The sequence below is a fragment of the Misgurnus anguillicaudatus genome, chromosome 18, assembly GCF_027580225.2.
Source record: "Misgurnus anguillicaudatus chromosome 18, ASM2758022v2, whole genome shotgun sequence".
Classification (NCBI taxonomy): Eukaryota; Metazoa; Chordata; class Actinopteri; order Cypriniformes; family Cobitidae; genus Misgurnus; species Misgurnus anguillicaudatus.
Window position 1 is genome coordinate 37,332,302 of NC_073354.2, and position 19,450 is coordinate 37,351,751.

General features: G+C 37.3%; 1 protein-coding gene across 1 annotated transcript in view; it reads right to left on the reverse strand.

The window, feature by feature from the left end:
* Nucleotides 1-19,450, reverse strand: part of col12a1b (collagen, type XII, alpha 1b) — an 83,831-nt gene that overhangs the window by 44,543 nt on the left and 19,838 nt on the right. Inside the window, exons 14-30 of the mRNA XM_073856431.1 lie at nucleotides 18,724-18,990; nucleotides 18,360-18,552; nucleotides 18,130-18,254; nucleotides 12,539-12,688; nucleotides 12,268-12,387; nucleotides 12,020-12,184; nucleotides 11,681-11,827; nucleotides 11,415-11,557; nucleotides 9,957-10,086; nucleotides 8,261-8,406; nucleotides 5,755-5,884; nucleotides 5,528-5,664; nucleotides 3,999-4,128; nucleotides 2,210-2,349; nucleotides 1,963-2,097; nucleotides 1,797-1,815; nucleotides 941-1,080 (exon numbers count right to left, since the gene is read on the reverse strand). Of these exons, the coding sequence (XP_073712532.1) occupies nucleotides 941-1,080; nucleotides 1,797-1,815; nucleotides 1,963-2,097; nucleotides 2,210-2,349; nucleotides 3,999-4,128; nucleotides 5,528-5,664; nucleotides 5,755-5,884; nucleotides 8,261-8,406; nucleotides 9,957-10,086; nucleotides 11,415-11,557; nucleotides 11,681-11,827; nucleotides 12,020-12,184; nucleotides 12,268-12,387; nucleotides 12,539-12,688; nucleotides 18,130-18,254; nucleotides 18,360-18,552; nucleotides 18,724-18,990 (2,417 nt within the window). The remainder of the gene's footprint in view (nucleotides 1-940; nucleotides 1,081-1,796; nucleotides 1,816-1,962; nucleotides 2,098-2,209; nucleotides 2,350-3,998; nucleotides 4,129-5,527; nucleotides 5,665-5,754; nucleotides 5,885-8,260; nucleotides 8,407-9,956; nucleotides 10,087-11,414; nucleotides 11,558-11,680; nucleotides 11,828-12,019; nucleotides 12,185-12,267; nucleotides 12,388-12,538; nucleotides 12,689-18,129; nucleotides 18,255-18,359; nucleotides 18,553-18,723; nucleotides 18,991-19,450) is intronic.

Genomic DNA, 19,450 nt, shown 5'->3' on the forward strand with positions numbered 1-19,450 from the left:
TGAGTGAACATCGGTCTGCAGGTCTCAAAGGACTCAATTAGATTTGTTTTAGCAGTCAGTATGAGCGTCCAGTTTAAGAGAAAAGAAGACTTTTTGTTATTTTTATAATAAAGCACATGTGAAACACTTCTCCCTGTAGTGTTGGGAAGTCTGGAGTTTCATTGTTCGTTTCAGTAAACTGGTTTAAAAATCCACATTAAGTGAAACTGTCACGAAAGTTGGCCATACTGTAGCTTCAAGTTTGTTTATCATTGAGCAACAACAATGAATTTGCCAACACAAATCTGTGTATCTGTGCTGTATTTTTGTTGCTTAATGTCAAAAATACAAAATTTATAAAGGGCCAGAAAACTATTTTATGAGCAAAATCACAGGTGTTAAATGTACACTGCTGGTATATGATATGAAAGCCCATTTCCGCCACATAAAAAAATCATGCTCTGGTAAATCATAATTATGAGATAAAAAGTCATAACATTTCAAAATTTCAACTTTTTATCTCATAATTATGACTTTAAAGTCATAATTTTGACTTTTTATCTCATAGTTATGATTTACCAGAGCATGATTTTTTTCTTATGTGGCAGAAATGGGCTTCCATAGTATGAGTCTCACCGCAGATCTGACTAAATCCAGCCAGGTGTTACTGGGATAACTACAGAAGATTTGCACCATCGTTTAGGTTTAACATAAAGCAATTGTCTATGATATTTATCCTACTTTAATGAAATCTGTAACAGAAACTGTGAGCTCAATGACTATAGTGTTTGATTTCACCTTTCCAGCAGGTACTTACTGCTAAATGCCTTAAACTTTATAAATGACAGATATTATGATAATCCAGCCATGACAAATTCTGTCACCCATCATAAATCAAGATTTACTCATGCCCTGACTTTAAACATCTCAATGGAGGTTAAAAAGAGGAGAACAAACTTACAGACAGAGGTTTTCCACCCGCGGTGGGTTGATAGGTGACTTTGTAGGTTTGAACTGGACCCGGCGCATGGTCCCATTTCACAGTAAGTGTGGTAGTGGTGGCATTGAAGACCTGAAGGTTTTGTGGTGGTCCTGTGGTCACTGGAGGAAAATTAAATCTTGATTGAGTCAAATCTGTCATTTTGGCAGTTGCTCAATGTGATCATTAGGAATGGGAATCTTGGGATATTTAACCATTCTTGAATCTCTGAATTACAGTGCAGAAAATGATCATGAAATCATTCAGCTCTGACATTTATTTTTCAAATAAGACTTTTTTAAAACATTATTTTCTGATTCCCAAACCTATTCATTGTGTCAGTAGCATGGACATGGCTGAATGTAGATGAAGAAGCTGGATGGAGTGTTTGGCATGAAGACATGAGAACCCATAACAAAACAATGAATGCAAAATTTGTGCATGCACGTTTATGATCGACAGCACATAATGATGATGATGATGATGATGATGATGATGATGATGATGATGATGATGATGATGATGATGCTGATGATAGTGATGAAGGAGCAATGATGATGAACTGATGAGTTTCTGATAGAGATGGGCGGTATGTCTATCACAGATGTTTTTGTTATGTAACAGTACATTCTCTTTTCATTTGTAACTTTATGGATGCAAACCTAAAAATCTGATTGTATATCCATACTAAACCAGCTTTTCTCTGGTCACATGGTATTTCTAATCATACCGCCCAGCTCTAGTTTCTGCTCCATCGCTGGTGGAACACAAAAATGCACATGCAGCGATTTCTTTCAATTCTTTACACTTAATAAACATTTCATCCGTTTTAACATACCAGGTTTACTGGACTTTGACACTAGGAAGAGATGTAGGACAACAACACATTATTGTACATTAATATCAACAGATGTTTTTTCATACTGCACGTGTGTGTATATGTATGTGTGTGTATATGTATATATGTGTGTGTATGTGTTTGTGTGTATGTGTGTGTGTGGTCTCAATGTGCGCTGGTCTCCCATCAGGTCTTCACTCTCAGACTCATCAGGATAGATGGCTGTTACTGTGACCGTGTACAGTGTGTCCGGGTCTAAATCCGTCATAACATTTGAAGTGTCTTCACTACTCAAGATTTCCTACAAAAGATCCAGGAAATCCCAAACAACATGCAACGCCAAATCAGAGCCTTTTCATTAAATAAATGTACAAAATCGACGGCGCTGTTTAAAGACCTAGAGGTAAACGTACATATTTGAAGTCCGTCTCCCCCTTCTTGGCCCATCCCACGCGATACAATGCAACATCTGGAGCTCCGTGTTCCCATGTGGCTCTAAAGGACGTCTGTGTCACCTCAGAAAACCTCAGATTCTTAGGCGCAGGAACCACATCTGAATGAATGAGACATACAGATACTCATAGACAAAGTCAAAGACCATCGAGTGACTGAAGAATACTCGTGATACGTTTCTGTGTGAAGTGATGTAAGTGTCAGAAATCATTAACTGGGATTGATATAGAGACTTTAAACAAAGACATCAACCTTTCAACTCCACGCACATATATATGATAAAATATATGATATATTTAATAATATTCCTGTTTTGTGTTATCTTTCGTGTAAAGCTGCTTTGAAACAAATGCAGTATTTTATTTATGAATAAATTTGATATGACTTTTGATATTTATTCACTTTAGGGCAGCATAACAATTAGCTAAAAAGGAATTTGTTCACATCATATCACTCAAAAAAATGATTCAAGCCCTTCTTAGAAATGACACATTAAAATTGTGTTCAATTAATGTAAAACACCTCATTAAGAGCAATAAGAATATATATTTAATTAGTCTAACACAAAATTAATATGTACTATAATTTATTGATTTATTTTTAATTGCGTTAACACAATTAGTTTGAGTTTGGGTTCTGGAAAAAGAATTTCCCAGCATGCTTTGCATGCAACTGCTTTTGGAGAGTAATTTTTTAAATAAAGTGTTATTTTATGCATTTTTAGGTAAAGAGAAAGACTTAATAGTGTTTAATGTCTGTTTATCTTATTGATTTAGAAGCGTTTGTGTTATATTTTTTCAAATTGTTTGGTTACCATCATGCAGAAGAGTGGCAATTGTGGTTAGGTTGTGGATGTGACATATTTCTCTCAATGAGCACTAACTAGTCTCTCCTCACATGCTCATCCAAAGTATCATATGTTGTTGTTATTATTATTAGCATGCTAACATGTGCTTATGCTAATTACTATGATACAAAAACGTTTTATATAAAATAACAGAATTGAGTTATTCAGACCACACTACGTTGAGTTATTCAAACTACACTAAATTGAGTTATTCAGACTAAACTAAATTGAGTTTAGGCAATTAATTGAGTATTGCCATTTAATTTCAATCGAGTTGGACTTACTCAATTTATTTTAGTTGTGTAAAGCAATTTTTTATGAGTTAGGGGTACACATTCATATTGGATGGAAATCCTGCCCACAATTTTATTGAGTTTATCCAATGAATCATTTTTTTGAGTGCATGTGTGTGTGTGTGTACTATATATAAAAATGATGTATATAAAAAATACACACACATTCATGTATGCATTTAAGAAACATTTACATGTTTATATTTATTTATTTATTTATTTAAAATAAAAAATAATATATAAATATTTTCTTCAGAAATGTAATACATAATAATTACACACAGTACACACACATATATTATGCAAAAACACACTTTTATTTTGTATGCGATTATTCGTGATTAATCTTTGCCCAGCACTAATAAATGCGCACACATGCATGTATATATTTAATATAATTATTTTTATATATCATTTATATTGCATATAAATACTTAATATATACATATACTTTTTATTAAAATTATACATGCATGTGTGTGTGTTTATATATACATAATAATTATACGATGTAAACTTTTATTCTGCAAACAATTAGTTGTGATTAATCATTATGCAGTCATAATTCACTGTCAGCCATGTGATCAGAAAGAAAGATTAGCCGCTCACCAGTTACTCCATTGCCCAACACAGGATTTCCTGAACCCTCATCATACACAGGAGTGACAGCGACATCATACTCCGTCTGAGATCGGAGATTGGTCAAAACCCGGGTAGTGATGTCACCGTTGACCTCGACCTGTCAATCAAGTCCATCATCAGCAGCATGTAAAGGTTATGGGTGATGAGTGTCTCTGTAAACCTCTTATGGTGCGTTCACCCCAGTTGCGAATGAAGCATTAAGCGCGAGTGATTTACAAGTCAATGCAAAGATGCAATAGACATCCTGTGGCGTGATTCGCGCAAATGAGGCAAATGGAGAGTTTACAGGGTTTGGCGCATAACGCGTGATTCACGCAAATTTTGCGAGTTGAAAAATATTAACTTTGGCGGGTATTCACGCCTTGTTAACCAATCAGGAGCTTGATCTATTAGTGATATGATTACCACGTAGCAAGTTGAGGCAGAAAAACAAAACAACAACAAAGGACAAAATCATCGTCGCTGTATGTGAACGGATAGAAGCAGGAATTAAAGGATCTTGCTTTAGAGAAAGTAAGTGAGGAGGTCGAACAATCTGGTAAGTTGTAAAAACGCTCTTTACCCAAAATATATTGAGATGGCAAGCTAGCTTAAGCAGGCAAATTGAGCGTATTCGGATCTGAATTTCACGTGCGGATGACGCAAATTTCATGCACGAATAACGTGAAATAATCCAAAATGTTCAAGCGTCCAACCACACACAAATAGCGTGATTTATTCGCTTCAATCGCGTCTGGTGTGAACGCACATTCAGCTACACATCAAACCGAACCAATCTCAAACTTATGAATGAAATGTTAATGATGAAGTATTTTCATGAATGATCAATGCTGTCCTTGAACAGATTGGAAAATGGTCAGAATTGTGAACGCCTCTTTTTTGAGGAAAAGGTCCCTCAGAGAGGTCATCTCTGAACAAATATAAAAGGTCAATTTATATCACATCAAAAATGTGTAGTACAACATTTTTCAGTGTATTCTTTACTTACACATGGTTACATGAACAACCAGTCAATGAAAACACTGAAACCTTAATAATAATTTAAAGATAACGTTTCAAGCCTTTAAACTTTTCTATGTGAATGATACACTGTAATAAAATATTTGTTGGTTTAACTTAAAAAAAAAATGTATGTTACCTGGTCATATAAAAAAGTAGTGCACTACAAAAATGACTTTTTTACTATTTATTTTTGTTCTGTTTTCAGTACAATTATCTAAAAATTCTAAAATCAAGATGCATTTTCTTGATAAGCAAAATGACTTAAGAAAATAAATCTAGTTTTATTTTAAACTTTTATTTTCGTATCAAAAACATGCATCTTGATTTTTAGATTTTGCACTGAAAACAAGGCAAAAATATTAATTAAGAAAGTCATTTTTTGCAGTGTGTCAATTAATATGTTTAAGTTAAATTAACTAAAATTTTAAAGGCAACCAGGTAACTTACTTTTTGAGTTGAACCAACTTGTTATAGTTTAATATCATATGATTGACCTCTTTCAGCTCTCCATCCTCTCGTTTGTAGGTGATGATGTATTTCCTGACGTTCCCAGGAGCCGCATCCCAGGTCAGACGCATGGAGCTGTGAGTGATCTCTGTGACTTTCAGCTTACCGGCCGGCGGCAGAGGCACTTTAAACAAATACGCATGATAATCACATACACACACACAATCATTACTACTGTAGTTATACTCGTAATATTAGTCCAAGATAAGCGTACATGTGACTCCTCTGTCGATGAGGGGCTCGCTGGCCGTGTCTCCGTACAGGGCAGACAGGGAGACGGAGTACGCCGTGTTGGGAAGAAGCTTCGACAACTCCACATCGTTCACATCGGCACCAACTCGCATCTGTAGCGGACATGAGGGATGATCATTTTCATTGCTCAAACATTACTCTTTCATTATGTAGGACACTGATTAATGAATCCTCTGTAAAGTTTTAACTTTCTCTCAAACTTCCCAGCAAGCAATAGCTGTCATTTCACAGTCTAGGTAAACAATAGACCCGGCTAGGAGGAACCCACTTCTAGCCAAAATAAACTTGAATTTGGTTACATGTGGCTTTTGCCAAAATAACTTGTGGGATGTCTGATATTCCATCATGTAAGCAAAGTCAGCAGTGATTTCCAGCTGTTTGCTTTCATTTATTGATTTATTTTACTTCATTTATTTTTGGCCTATGCTTAGACGTCTATAAAATTTTCACTGACAGACTACATTTTCCCTAAATGTCTGGACTGTTTTTGGACAGCTACTAGATGTCTTTTAAGCCCAAAATTACTTTGCTGGCAATAAATGACAATACAATTAAATGTGATTTCTTACACAAAGTAAGAGTTTAAAGTTTTGACAATAATATAGATAGCATAGAACAGATTATTTACTCTTAGATGAGAAATACACTGCAAAAAAATTATTTTCAAGAAAAACAATATCCTGGGGCCTCATTTATCAAACGTGCGTACGCACAGAAGTGTGCGTAGGAACAGTTTTACGCAAAGTGTGGAATTGATCAAATTGCACTTATACGTAGAAATGTGTGTAAATATACGCACACCTCTGAGTATGCGTACGCAGAGCATCTAGTGGTAGAATAGCGATACTACATATAGGACCCTGTTCCAGTGAGTAAAGAAGTGTCTATTTTTTTATCCACAAGCAGGTGTTAAAAATGATTAATGTCAGTATGGTAACAGCAAATAAGTATAATGATTTATTTGTGATATGTATCTGTATCTGTGAAAGCTCTACATGTGATTTGTATAAATGAAGTCTTCGACAAATGCTTGACACAGTACAATGGCTTATCTTGCGTTATTGGAAGACTTGGCAAATAATCCATTCCGCCGGTAGCGCGTTTTCAAAGATCGCGCCAATGATGCTGGTTATATTATATGCTGCTGTCCAAGGTGGAAAGTTGTCCTCCTCCAGTTGGACTCGTTTCACGTCGGTGTCCTGTGACGCGTTTTTTTTTTTGGCTGATAATTTAATGTCAAACGACTTTTTTATTTCTAAAAGTGTTCTCATACCCAACGGAATTAAACTCACTGTAACATGTTCCCATGTAGATTTGTTTTCTTTTGTTAGTCATTCCTCCCGCACTAAGTAAACCAAATAGGATGTGTTATTAGGATTTAACCTCATCCAGCAGTAACTCAATTTCTGTGTCTGTAAAATTCCTCTTTTACGCTCTCTTTGTCATTATTGCGATGAGGGAAAAAGCACAACCACGTGACATATAACGGGAGGTGTTGTCACCATATATGGTTCATTGGAGGCGTTTCGGAATGCAAATGACTATGAACGTGCACGAGCATGGTGCTTAAGAACAAGTGGGATTTATCATCAAGGATTACTTACTGATGTGCGTATGAACCACGTGCGCACGTTTGATAAATCCGATTTTTTTGTACTTAGGCACATTCTAAATTTCATTCGTAGGTACAAATATAGAACATTTTCTACGCAATGTTGATAAATGAGGCCCCTGGTATTTTTGTCTGGTTTTCAGTAGAAATATCTAAAAAAAAAATTAAAATAAGAGGCTTTTTCTTGATTAGCAAAATGACCCAAGAAAATAAGTCTAGTGTTTAGACCAAAAATATCAAACGTAAGAGATTTTGTGCATAAAACAAGCAAAAAAATCTGCCAATGGGGTAAGCAAAAAATCTTTAAAAAAAATTCTTAAACACCAAATTCAAGAAAAAAATTGCTTACCCCATTGGCAGATTTATTTATTTATTTTTGCTTGTTTTATGCACAAAATCACTTAAATTTTATATTTTTGGTCTAAAAACTAGACTTATTTTCTTGGGTCGCATCTTAATTTAAGAATTTTTAGATATTTTTACTGAAAACAAGACAAAAATACTAAGATTTTTTTTCTTGAAAATCATTTTTTGCAATGTATTCGAGTAATAATAATAAAAATTGAGATTATCTGTTATAACTCAATAAATTCCTGATGGATAGGGCTTGACATTTCAACTTGCTACAGTAAATATTGTATTTCACTTGTGAATGCATACAGAAGTCAAAAAGGTTTCAAGTAAAAATTTTCTTTCCCACAGTAAACAGTGGAGTACAGTAAAGCGTGGCCATCTGGATGTGTTACAGTGCCTGTTGGCAGAGTTTGGTTTATTCTGCCATGAGGTCTCATAAAGCAGAGCTGGAAACTGGCAGCGAGTTTTTCTGGAGGAAGGCGTCAGGCTGACGAGAGCTCACCTCTATATTTCCAGAGGGCACGCTGGCATTGAGGCTGTAGTAGATGAGAAAATACCCGCTTGCTCCGTTCACCAGCTCCCACTTGACCCTCATGGACGTCAGACCCTCGTCGTAAACGTTCATGTTGGTGACGGCGGGCAGTGGCACTGGAAATATAGACACATATCAGCATATTCACCACCATCTCATTAGTATGAAAAACAAGATCATGTGTGAAGTGGTCAAACTGTATAAAAAGAGGAATAAAATAAAAGCCATAATCACGATGGCAGATTCTTTATTCCAAATGGCCTTTGACTAAATGATAAGCTTTTCTTCAACACATGGTCCATCATAAACGTTATAATGAGACCTTCAAAGCAAACTATAAAGTGAGATTGCTCAATTAAAGTGTTGAGTTTACTTTTGATCAGCGTTTACTTTGTCGCTTCATAATCAGACCAAAATTAAGCCGTAAAGACAGACCGCAGTCTGTTTAAAGCAGTGTACTGTAAAAACTCTGAGGTTTCCTACTGGATCTGCTCTGAACCCCAATGAGATGTCTACATAGACTTCTGACATAAAGCATCTTCTCAAATGATCCAGGACACACAATGTGGGTTAACATTTAAACTATCAGTGTATTAATACTTCATTAATAATGCATTTGCATAATGCACTACAACAAATTCAGCAAACAACTACTCAACGGGGTTTTGAAAAGAAATGCAGTAAAGATTTTGCCGCAGGGCCGGGTTTAGGGGACTGGGGGGGTGGCATTGCCAGTAGTGCCAGTGCCAGCCGAGCGCTGATGAGGGGGCGTCTGAAATACTGAGAAGGGGGGATTAAAAATCCATTTAAATCTACCAGCTAGAAAATACATGTAGCTTTTGTAAATTACGTAGTTTTAACATGTTATAAACAAACATATTGCTAATTTAGATTACTATTCATTCTAGGAAGACAATATAGGAAAATGTGATTTTATCATTAAATTCCCATTCAACGTTAATGGTGATTTGAGGGGGCGGGATAGTGCCAGTGAGGGGGTGCCAGCTCTGATTGCCAACCATAAATGAACAGAGTTTCCCTTTACACAAACAGGGTCACTTGTTGGCAAACATTAGTTAGGCTATATCAACTCTTACTCAATACTCAGCAGTATTTAACTCATCCTAATCTCTACAACGGTAACTTAAAGAAAACACATTTTTAATATATAAATAAAAATACATAAATACATAAACGTAATAACACAACACATATTAAAATTATTTTTTTAATTGTAAAAAATCCCCAAAATAGCCCCTAATCCTTTCTTAGACTCACCTATGAATAAAAATATAGCTATCACATATCATTAAAAGCATTTATTTTTAAATGAAAAAAAATTTGAGAAGTGTAAATAAAGTGTCAACATCTATCGCATTTGCTGTGCATCTACATTTAAAATGTTGAATTTGAATGTGCAAAGGATATTTGAATGGCCCTTTATTACAATACAGATGCAAAATAAATTGGACTGAAACATCCATCATTTTAGTATATGAATCATTGTGGTGGAGAAATGGCTGCCCACCCAAAAATCCTGACTGCCCCCCAGCCCAGCAAGCCGAGTACCCGGCCTGTTTTGGCATATTAGCCAAGTCATTGGTAGACTGAAGAACAGGCAAAATATGATGCAGGCTAAATAAAGACAATCTAGAGTTGAACTTACATGTGGTTTCAGTTCCTTTCAAAGGTTCACTGCTCTGCTCACCGATCACACCAAAAACACGGACAATGTACTCTGTCTTTGGGGTTAACTTGACCAGTAAAACTGTGTTTTCTTCACCATCGACAAACATCTGTAAAAACATCATCAGAAGTCATGACTGTATCTGCTGAGCATGTTTTACATGAGATGAAGTTGAAAGGGTCATGAATAATGATTGGTTGTTTCTCAGAGCAGCTCTTTAAACAGATCTTATGTTGGAGTCTGTATCAGATTTTGAGGAATAATCAATTGTTTGGAGATTGTTAATGGACGTTTCTGAGTGGTAAGTTTGTGTTTTTTTCAGTATGGACCTGCAAAACGTAACTTTAACGTCAATAGAAGAACTTCAGCTTAAACGCTAACATATAGTATTAACTAGCATATAGCGCCAGCTCAGCAGTCACAACTTTGTTTTATAGCATTGTAACAACATTGTAATTAATTGAATGTGTCATTTAATGTTGGGGTGTACATCTCATGAGATTTGACGTTATCGATGTGCCACCATATCTGATCTTACTGTTGATATTCAAAGTATCGATGACTAAATAAGCTCAAAATATTAATTGTTTTTCAAACAATTTATAGTCATTACTTTCAGTGAAACTTCAGTAAGATAAGCTACAGGCTACTTGTCAGTTAATGTAGTTAAACCATAGCCAAGCTAACTATCTAAAAAAGTAGTTAGCTACACTACAAGTTACTATATAAAGTAGCTGGCTAGATTAAAACTACCAGATTGTTTTTACAATAACATTGTATTACAATCAACTGAACAATTGTTAATGAAGAATGTTTTAAGATAATGATTTGTGGTTTAAAACAATGCAACATAATCATACAATCATGATTTTAGTGTTGTGTTAGTTTGTAAATAAGTAGTTTACATCACTGCAGACAGACACATCTTTGGTTTGCACAGATTACATACAAATGTATAAACTTTACTTTTTGTTTCCTTGAAAAGACATAAAATTGGACAAAATCGGCCATGGGCAATTCATCTCGACATCACCTCGACCTCGCGTAATGTAGCGTCCGGTCGTGCTATACCGCTACTTGCTTGGAAAAAGTATTTAACTACTCTTACATCTACACTGAACTACCATCAAGCTACAGAAAAATGTAGATAGGTTAGTAGAATCGCTACTTGTAGTTAACTACGAAGTTACTTGATAGATGTTTGTGCTTTTTGGAGCTTCACCATGTTGGCATCCATATAAGAGAACATTAACTTTACAAGTTGTTTGCGTTTAACTAAAGAAGTGAAGTCATAAACATCTGTGGGTGAATAAATTATGAAAGATTTTATTTTTATTTTGGTGAGCTATTCATTTATGGTTTGGCAAATCTTGTGACAAATCGACCTCTAATGCATGAATTTTCTCAACATGTTGAATGAATGTTTATATTGCTCACCACTTCAGTTTGTCCTCCAGCAGCAGGGACGTATTCGATACGAAATTTCTCCACCGGCTCATCGGGTGGCATCCAGGTGGCACGGAAAGAGTAATGTGTGACTTCTGATGTCACCAGGTCAGTCGGTGTCCCAGGGCCACCCTCTGGTTTAGAAAAAACAATAGAAAATTATGATCTGTGCTCCCAAATCCGTACATACAGTATATATCAGTTTGAAGTCTTTCTGACTCTTACTATTTTAAATACGGACTCAAACATGACTTTACCTCCGCCTTTAACGCTGTTACAGAGGTTGTTAGTGAGATCGTCAACAATGTCCATCAGAAAGGAGAAGTCATTGACATTGTACATGTGAATCTCATCAGGGTCAGAGGCAATGGATCGCAACTCATTTTCATCAGCGTTCTTCACACCTACAAGCCAAAAACACAGTTGATCATCACAGTCAGATCTCAATCAGCTGAAGGACTGCCAGATGAATCTTCTGTGATGTTTAAAGACACCCTGCGTCCTTCTGAAATGAACCATTTCATTTAAAGGTCTACTTACCCATAGGTTTCGGGCAAGATGTGAGAGAGCAAATGATATTCAAGAGAAGATCTTACCGATGGCATACAGTTCGATTCCCGAGTCACGCAGACTTTGAGAGCTCTCTATAATGTCATCCTGAGATTTGCCGTCGGTCACGAGGACTCCGATCTTACGCGAGTCGGGTCTCAACCCCACATTGGGTTTGAAGTTGTTCTGAAGGATGTACTTCAATGCCATACCTTTAAAAAAACAGAGTTTATACTGAAAATGCTTGAATGAGGACATCATTTTCAAAATGTCCAAAGTCAATGCACTTGGGTACCCGTCTTGGTATTTCCGCCTTTGTAGGGTAAATTGGCCACAGCCTCTAAGAGAGATTGTTGGGTGGGGTGAGTGTTGAGATGCCATTCAGTTTTGGGATCCCCGCTGTACTGAGCCAAACCTGAAGGAAGCGTGTGACATGTTTAATGCCACAAGTGAAAATTCTTAGCAATAACTCAAAAAAAAGTAGACCAACATAAAGCTCACATCTGGTGTCCAAATGCTGTCATGAAAACACACATCTAAAAACATGTAGTAAAATGAAGACTTGCCGATCTGAACCCGGTCTGGGCCGATGTCAAAGACGCCCACCATGCGGCCAATAAAAGCTCGGATGGTTTTGAAGTTCAGACGGCCGATGCTCCAGGAGCCGTCGACCAGCAGGACGATATCGGCCTTGGCTGTGGTTTTACACTTTGCATCTGTGAGTAAAAGAGAACAGAATCAAACGGCGAGACACGGAGATCGGTCATCGGGAGTCCATCAATGGAAAGAGCCATGAATCTATAAATATGTCTACACACTCACGGCATATTAAAGAAATCCACACACACTTACACCACAAAAATGACCATCACACTTTTTATTGAAGTCTTTTATTTCTTTTCTTTTTTTAGAACGGCTTTTTCCACAAAGATTTCTAGCTTGTTTTCTCTTTTCAACCTTCAGCCTCGTATCCAAATCCCCTTTGGCGTTCAGCCCCGGGGTCCGTTTTCCTGGAATTGTCACTGCTTCTGTTCTACAGAGCAAATAAAAGCAGCTTGTATTGTGACACATGAAATACGAGCATCTTCTCTCTTAACACTTTTGTGTAGTCTGAGGATGCTGTCGAGTTCCAGAAACCTGTGAGAGAGCGACAAGAACTGAGACTAGAGCACAGATGATCGCTCTGCGAAATGAAGAAGATTTAGTGAAATTGATTTATAAAACAATGAGGAAACAGGTGGAGTCGGTTTGATGCTGTTAACTGAAACTTTAAAAAATTATTTAACTTTTATAAAAAAAATCTGATAATTTCCTCAGCCCAATGTCATCCAAGATGTACACGTCTTTCTCTGTTCAGTCAAGTTTTTAAGGAAACAATCCAGGATTTTTCCCCATATAGTGGACCCTAGTGGACCTCATGCAGCTTCAAAGACGATTCCAACCGAGGCACAAAGGTTTTATCAAACGAAACCATCAATATTATCACCAATAAAATAAAAATATGTACTTTTTAACCACAACTTCCCGCCGTGTTGTGCCAGCGCGACCTTACATATTACGTAATCACATCGAATGTTCACACATGACGTATGTGAAGCTACCGCTTCAGTGTTTACAAGTGTGGAGGAAAAGAAGCATTCAGATGTTGTTGTATGTGAGCTGATACTAATTAATAGGGATATTCCGATCAATGCTGATCTCCACTAAAATATGTGGCCGATCACTATTCTGAATCGGACAGATGATCTTATTCACAGCTATTTCATGTTTTTCTACGGTTTTTGATCAGTAAGTCCTTACCTATATGAAATCGCTGTTAGTTCGAATCGATTATAACATGCATTTGAAAAAGCAACACTCGTCAAACATAATTATTATACATATTCTTTATTATCGTGAAAATACCTGAAAAAGCCATTTCCTTAAGCAATTTCCTGGAGCTGCATGTCATAGGCAGTGTTGGGAGTAACGCATTACAAAATATAATATATTACAGTAATATATTAGTTTTTGCTGTAACGCAGTAATATAACGCATTACTCGTAAAATTTTTGTAATATTTTACTCGTTACAGTCTTAGTAACGAGCGCGTTACAACAATGCATTTCAAAATTAGACCGTGTTATTTTAAATTTTTATTTTTGACCAATGCGCGCGACCAGCATCCACACATGAAAAAGCTGTGTAAATGGCTGCGTCCCAAACCGCATACTTCCATACTATATAGTGGGCGAAAAGCACTGCTTCTCGTACTCTTTGCCTACTATATAGTATGGAAGTAGGCGGTTTGAGACGCAGCGTATGTCTATTTCCACGTGCTGTATGCAACAAGTTCTTTAACTTTGTATTTGAAATGCGATTTGGACGCGGTGCGCGTCAAATATAGAGATGTTTCTTAAAGAGCCGAATCTGGGAAGTCCGCGGCTGTATTATAAGCATTGACTAAAGTGGTCGCAATCAGGTCCGGTAGCGCCGAACACGCATAATTTTGCGAATAAGAGCACTAAGAGCAACAGAAAGTTTCTATCGGTCTCATGTACTGCTTGAACCTCAGATGTAAAGAGACTTTTACATGTTGCCATTAAAATCCATATCACACCAGCAATGACAAGGTAAGCTTTGCTATCATTACAGTGCTAGGCTATTCCTATGCTATCTACAGTTTTATTACAAACAGCAACCTAAACTACAACATAACATTAGTGAAGACTTAAACATGGTTATCTAAATAGTACATTTAAACATCATTGTTTAAAGTTTTTACCAGCCTTTGTATGGGAACCTATATTCATTGTTTGGCAAAAAACAGTGCTCCTCTGTTTGTCTGTTTTATTAAGCAATGATATGTTAGCCTACATGTAATCCTATTGGACTGAAATGAGCTGTATTCCTTGAGGCCTAATCCTCCAATAGGACTTTTTGATAAGTTGTGTCAACCCAGTGCATGCAAGGTTTGTGCTGTGAATCTGAATTAAAGTGATCAAAAGAATAGAAATGAAAAGAGGTTGCGTGTCTTACCATGTTATTAGGCTATAGGTTGCATTATAGTGGGCTCTTTTACCAGATAATTTGTCTATGTTTATGATTATGACAGTAATTGTTACTGTATTTTGCCATAAATCTTCACTTTGCCTATTCAAAGCTCGAGGGCCAACACATAACTTCTAGATTTATAAGCAGCAACAAACTACATTTTAACATTTTATAATGCCTAGTCATACTTCTGTTCTTTTGATGAAAGTAACTCAAAAGTAACGCAAAAGTAGTGTAACTCATTACAGTTCAGAGACAGTAATATTGTAATGTAACTAATTACTTTCAAATGACAGTAATTTGTAATATATAATGTATTACACTTTGGAAGTAACTTGCCCAACACTGGTCATAGGTCCTGTCCCAAATGGCACACTCCGGACTTGTGGTCCTCCTCAGAGTCCACACTTTGATGACATCACGTAGTCTAGACTTTAGGGACCCTTAATGCGAGTTCACGTGGGTGCAACGGAGTCGTATTTCTACCTATTTCACACCGGAAATAGGTAGAGAAGTTGCCCGTCAGTGTGAGCTCCCCCCTTCCGTCGTCTGATTGGTCTGATTGCTCTTTCGCAAGGACTTCTGGGTTGGTAAAGGCTTCGCTGAAGACCGCATCAAGGGGGGAAAGGAGGCGCTGATGAGCACACTTCAAAGCGTAAAAATGACAGATGGGACACCCTACGGACTCGTGGACTAAGCGAGCACGCGCAATTTAAGGCCACGAGACCGAAAGTCCACATGAAGTGTGCCATTTGGGACAGGGCCATAGCTGCATATGTAAATGGTTCTTCATCTGCAGTGCATATTGAGTTTCTGTACGAGAGCGCCCTCTGGCTTTTGGATGTAGTGGCATTTCACCGTAATTCACTGAGAAACATAGCAAGCACTATCAGCTGATTGATCGGAGCATTCCTACTAATTAATGTCTTTGTTTCAGTTTATAGTTTAGAATGGTCCGCAAGTGTGCATTTCACATACGTCATGTGTGACCTTTTCCACGTGATTGCGTAATACGTAGGGTCGTGCTGGTGCATCGAACGGCTAGCGCAAGACAAGAAGCTGTGGTCAAAAAGTACACACCTGTATATTTTTGTGGCGAAACAACGACTGTTTCGCTAGATAAGACCCCCACGCCTCGGTTGGGAATGTTTGGAGCTCATGAAGCTGCATGGAAAACTTTAGTTGTGGTCCATTAAAGTCGATTATATGGAGAAAAATCCTCAAAAAACTTAATTTCTTCTCGACTGAAGAAAGAAAGACACCAACATCCCGGATGACATGGGGGTGAGCAAATGATCTGGATTTTTTTTATAAAAGTGAAATATTCATTTAAATCTGCTGCCAATGCTAAATGATGACTTTCGATGGTATCTAGCGGGTTATGAAACTAAAATATACAAATACAGAAATGTGAAATGAATCACAACGATTGCCAAGTTATTACTGTTGATGGAAGATCACCAAGACACACCAGAACAATTCATTTATAAAGTAAACACTGTCCAGTTTAATTTCATGTAGACTTGAACACAGACTGGATGTTTGAGCTTAAATAAATTGGATGTGTCATCTCGTAAAGCAAAACTGGGACCACAAAGGTCATACGGGGCTAAGTGGAAAAGACTGCACAGTCGACCATTAATCTCATTCCTGGTAAACGCTCTCTCTCTCTCTCTCTCTCTCTCTCTCTCTCTCTCTCTCTCTCTCTCTCTCTCTCTCTCTCTCTCTCTCTCTCTCTCTCTCTCTCTCTCTCAAAGAAGCAAAGACGTTTTCCATAAACTCATCCCTCAGGATTGAAACAGAAAAGTGTCTATTAGAGGAATCAAATATTTCACAAAAGACATTTTACATTATACAAATATAACTGATTGGTATATTATGAAAGTAAAACATGTTGGTTAAGTCCATAGTTAACTTATAACCTGACCTTTTAGATCCAGTAAAATCGACAAATAAAAACTATTATTCTGTTCTGAAAGCATTCAAACATTACTGTATTTGTTTGCAGGTGACACTTGCTATTATTTATTTTTACTATATCTAATCCAACTAACTTTATACATTTGTAGGTTTGTAAATACTTTTGAGATCTTTTGACTTTTGAGAGGATTAAAAAGAAAATTCTCTTTAATATGACTTAAATAATATAACTACCAAATCTGTGTTTCATTTGCCAATAAAAGAAAACTTCAACCAAATCCTTCATTTGATCAGGGTCTGTTATAAATGTTTAGTTTTACAGCGGTTTGTCTGTTTATCTTCGAGTAGGGTCATCTCCTCAAGATGTTTTAAATGGCAAATGAATTTTACTTTAATTTTGTATTTTTTACTTTTAGTTTCATTTAAAGGTGCAGTGTGTAAATTTTAGAGGCATCTAGTGGTGAGGTTGCGAATTGCAACCAAACGACTCAGTCCACTGCTCACCCCTTGTTTTGAAGTGCATAAAGAAGCTATGGTACCCGCCACTGGAAAAAACATGTAATTGATGGAGACAACTCAGTACAAAAAGTTTGTCCATTAAGGGCTTCTGTAGAAAAATGGCGGCACAAAATGGCGACTTCCACGTAAGGGGACCCTTTGTGTATGTAGATAAAAACGTCTCATTCTAAGGTAATAAAAACATAACTGTTCATTATGAAAGGTCTTTATACACCCCTGATAATATAGTTTTGTATATTATTTTGCATTTCTATCAAGAGATTCTTCTAATAATTACACACTGCACCTTTAAAAGACATTTGTTATAAAAAGTGGTCAACTTGTTCAGCTTTCCATCCACACTGGAATATATTCATCTCACAACTAAAGTACTGCAGATATTTATTCATTCATACTTTAACTGTTCACTTCCTAAAACTGTCTGCCAATAGCAGCCATGATCCGGCTCAGATTTGGCACACATTACTTCAGTCCTTCATCAACTTCACCACATCCAGACACTTCTTTCCTAAATGCAACCTGAAGTCTCACTTACAGAACAGAAGCAAAGGTCCAAAAAAACATCCAAAATCTTCTGCATGTTCTCATTCTGGACAAAACCTAAAGTCACATCACTACTTATAACAACACAAGATGAACAGATGACGTGTACATGTTGTCTGTGTGTGCTGTGCTCATATTGTACCAGAAGGTTCAACGGGTGGAGGCTCTGGGGCATCAGAAAGGGTGGTCTTCTCTTCTCCAGCCAAAGGCATACTTTGACCTCCATCAAACATTCCAAAAACAGCTACGGAGTACTTCGTTCCAGCTCTGCAAATGACAAACAAAACTCAAACCATATGTTTCAGCTTTACAGAGTACCATGATTCGCATCTTTATGATGGAAGTTCAAATGCGAAACATCACAGGATCTACCTGAGTTCCTCCAGAACAACGGTGTTGTCGTACGGTCCAACGAGAAGTTCTCCCAGATCAATATCTTGGCCACTGGGATGAAACGTGACTCTGTATCCACGTACATCTCCGGGAGCGTGATCCCACGTCACACGGAAACTTGTCTTAGTGGGTTCGGAGGTCTGCAGGTTTCTCGGAGCTTTATACGGTGACACTGCAGAAAAACAGACAGTAATATCAGTACACGCTAATGATAACAAACACTGAAGGTGTTTCTATAGATCAGTGGATTGAAGGTCAAATCCAGGTTGCAAAAGTATTAGCGATGCTTGTTGTGTCTGTACAGATCTTTGACTCATGGGCTTTGAATTATTGGCCAACGTACGTGTGGTTCCTACTCCTTGCCTTGCTTTTCCTTCTCCTCGTTTGTAGATGGGATGCACTTTGATGTTGTAGGTGGTAATGGGCTGCAGTTTCCTCAGCATGGCGGTGGTCACATTGGCAGGAATTTTCATGATCATGTCTTTACCTCCAGCCTGAGGGACATACGTGAGCTTATAATTGACCACGGGTCCCGGAGCGGGTTTCCACGTCACGCGCATGCTCCTCTCTGTTTCATCGAACACGACTAGATCCTTGGTGGACGCGGATGCTACAAAATCACACAGAGAAAAGAATGGTTATATGAGAACCTGACAGCTAAAATGGAAAGAGGAATGTTCAAAAACATCAGGCTTAAAGTAAGCAGAACGCATGCCTTATTCCAATATTTTCTAAAAGCTCACACTGGTGTAATTTTCCATTTGTATGCTTTGAGTTGTGTGTCTGTGCAGGGAATATCCTTCAGCCAGCGTCCCAGACCACATACGGCTCATATTATACGGGCTGCCCTGCACACATGTATTTCTTTAAAATGGCTCTTTCCTGCAGCGGCCGGTGATGTTCCCTGCACCCATGCTGTGACCAGCTCACTTTTTCCACTTAGGGGCAAGTGACTACCGCATAGAGCTTTAAAACTCAATTTATCTGCCAGGATTTAATGCCAAGCATTAAACCACAACTTGAAGAAGTCACGCTAACATTAAATATTTTTCTGTCTCGCTAAGATCCAA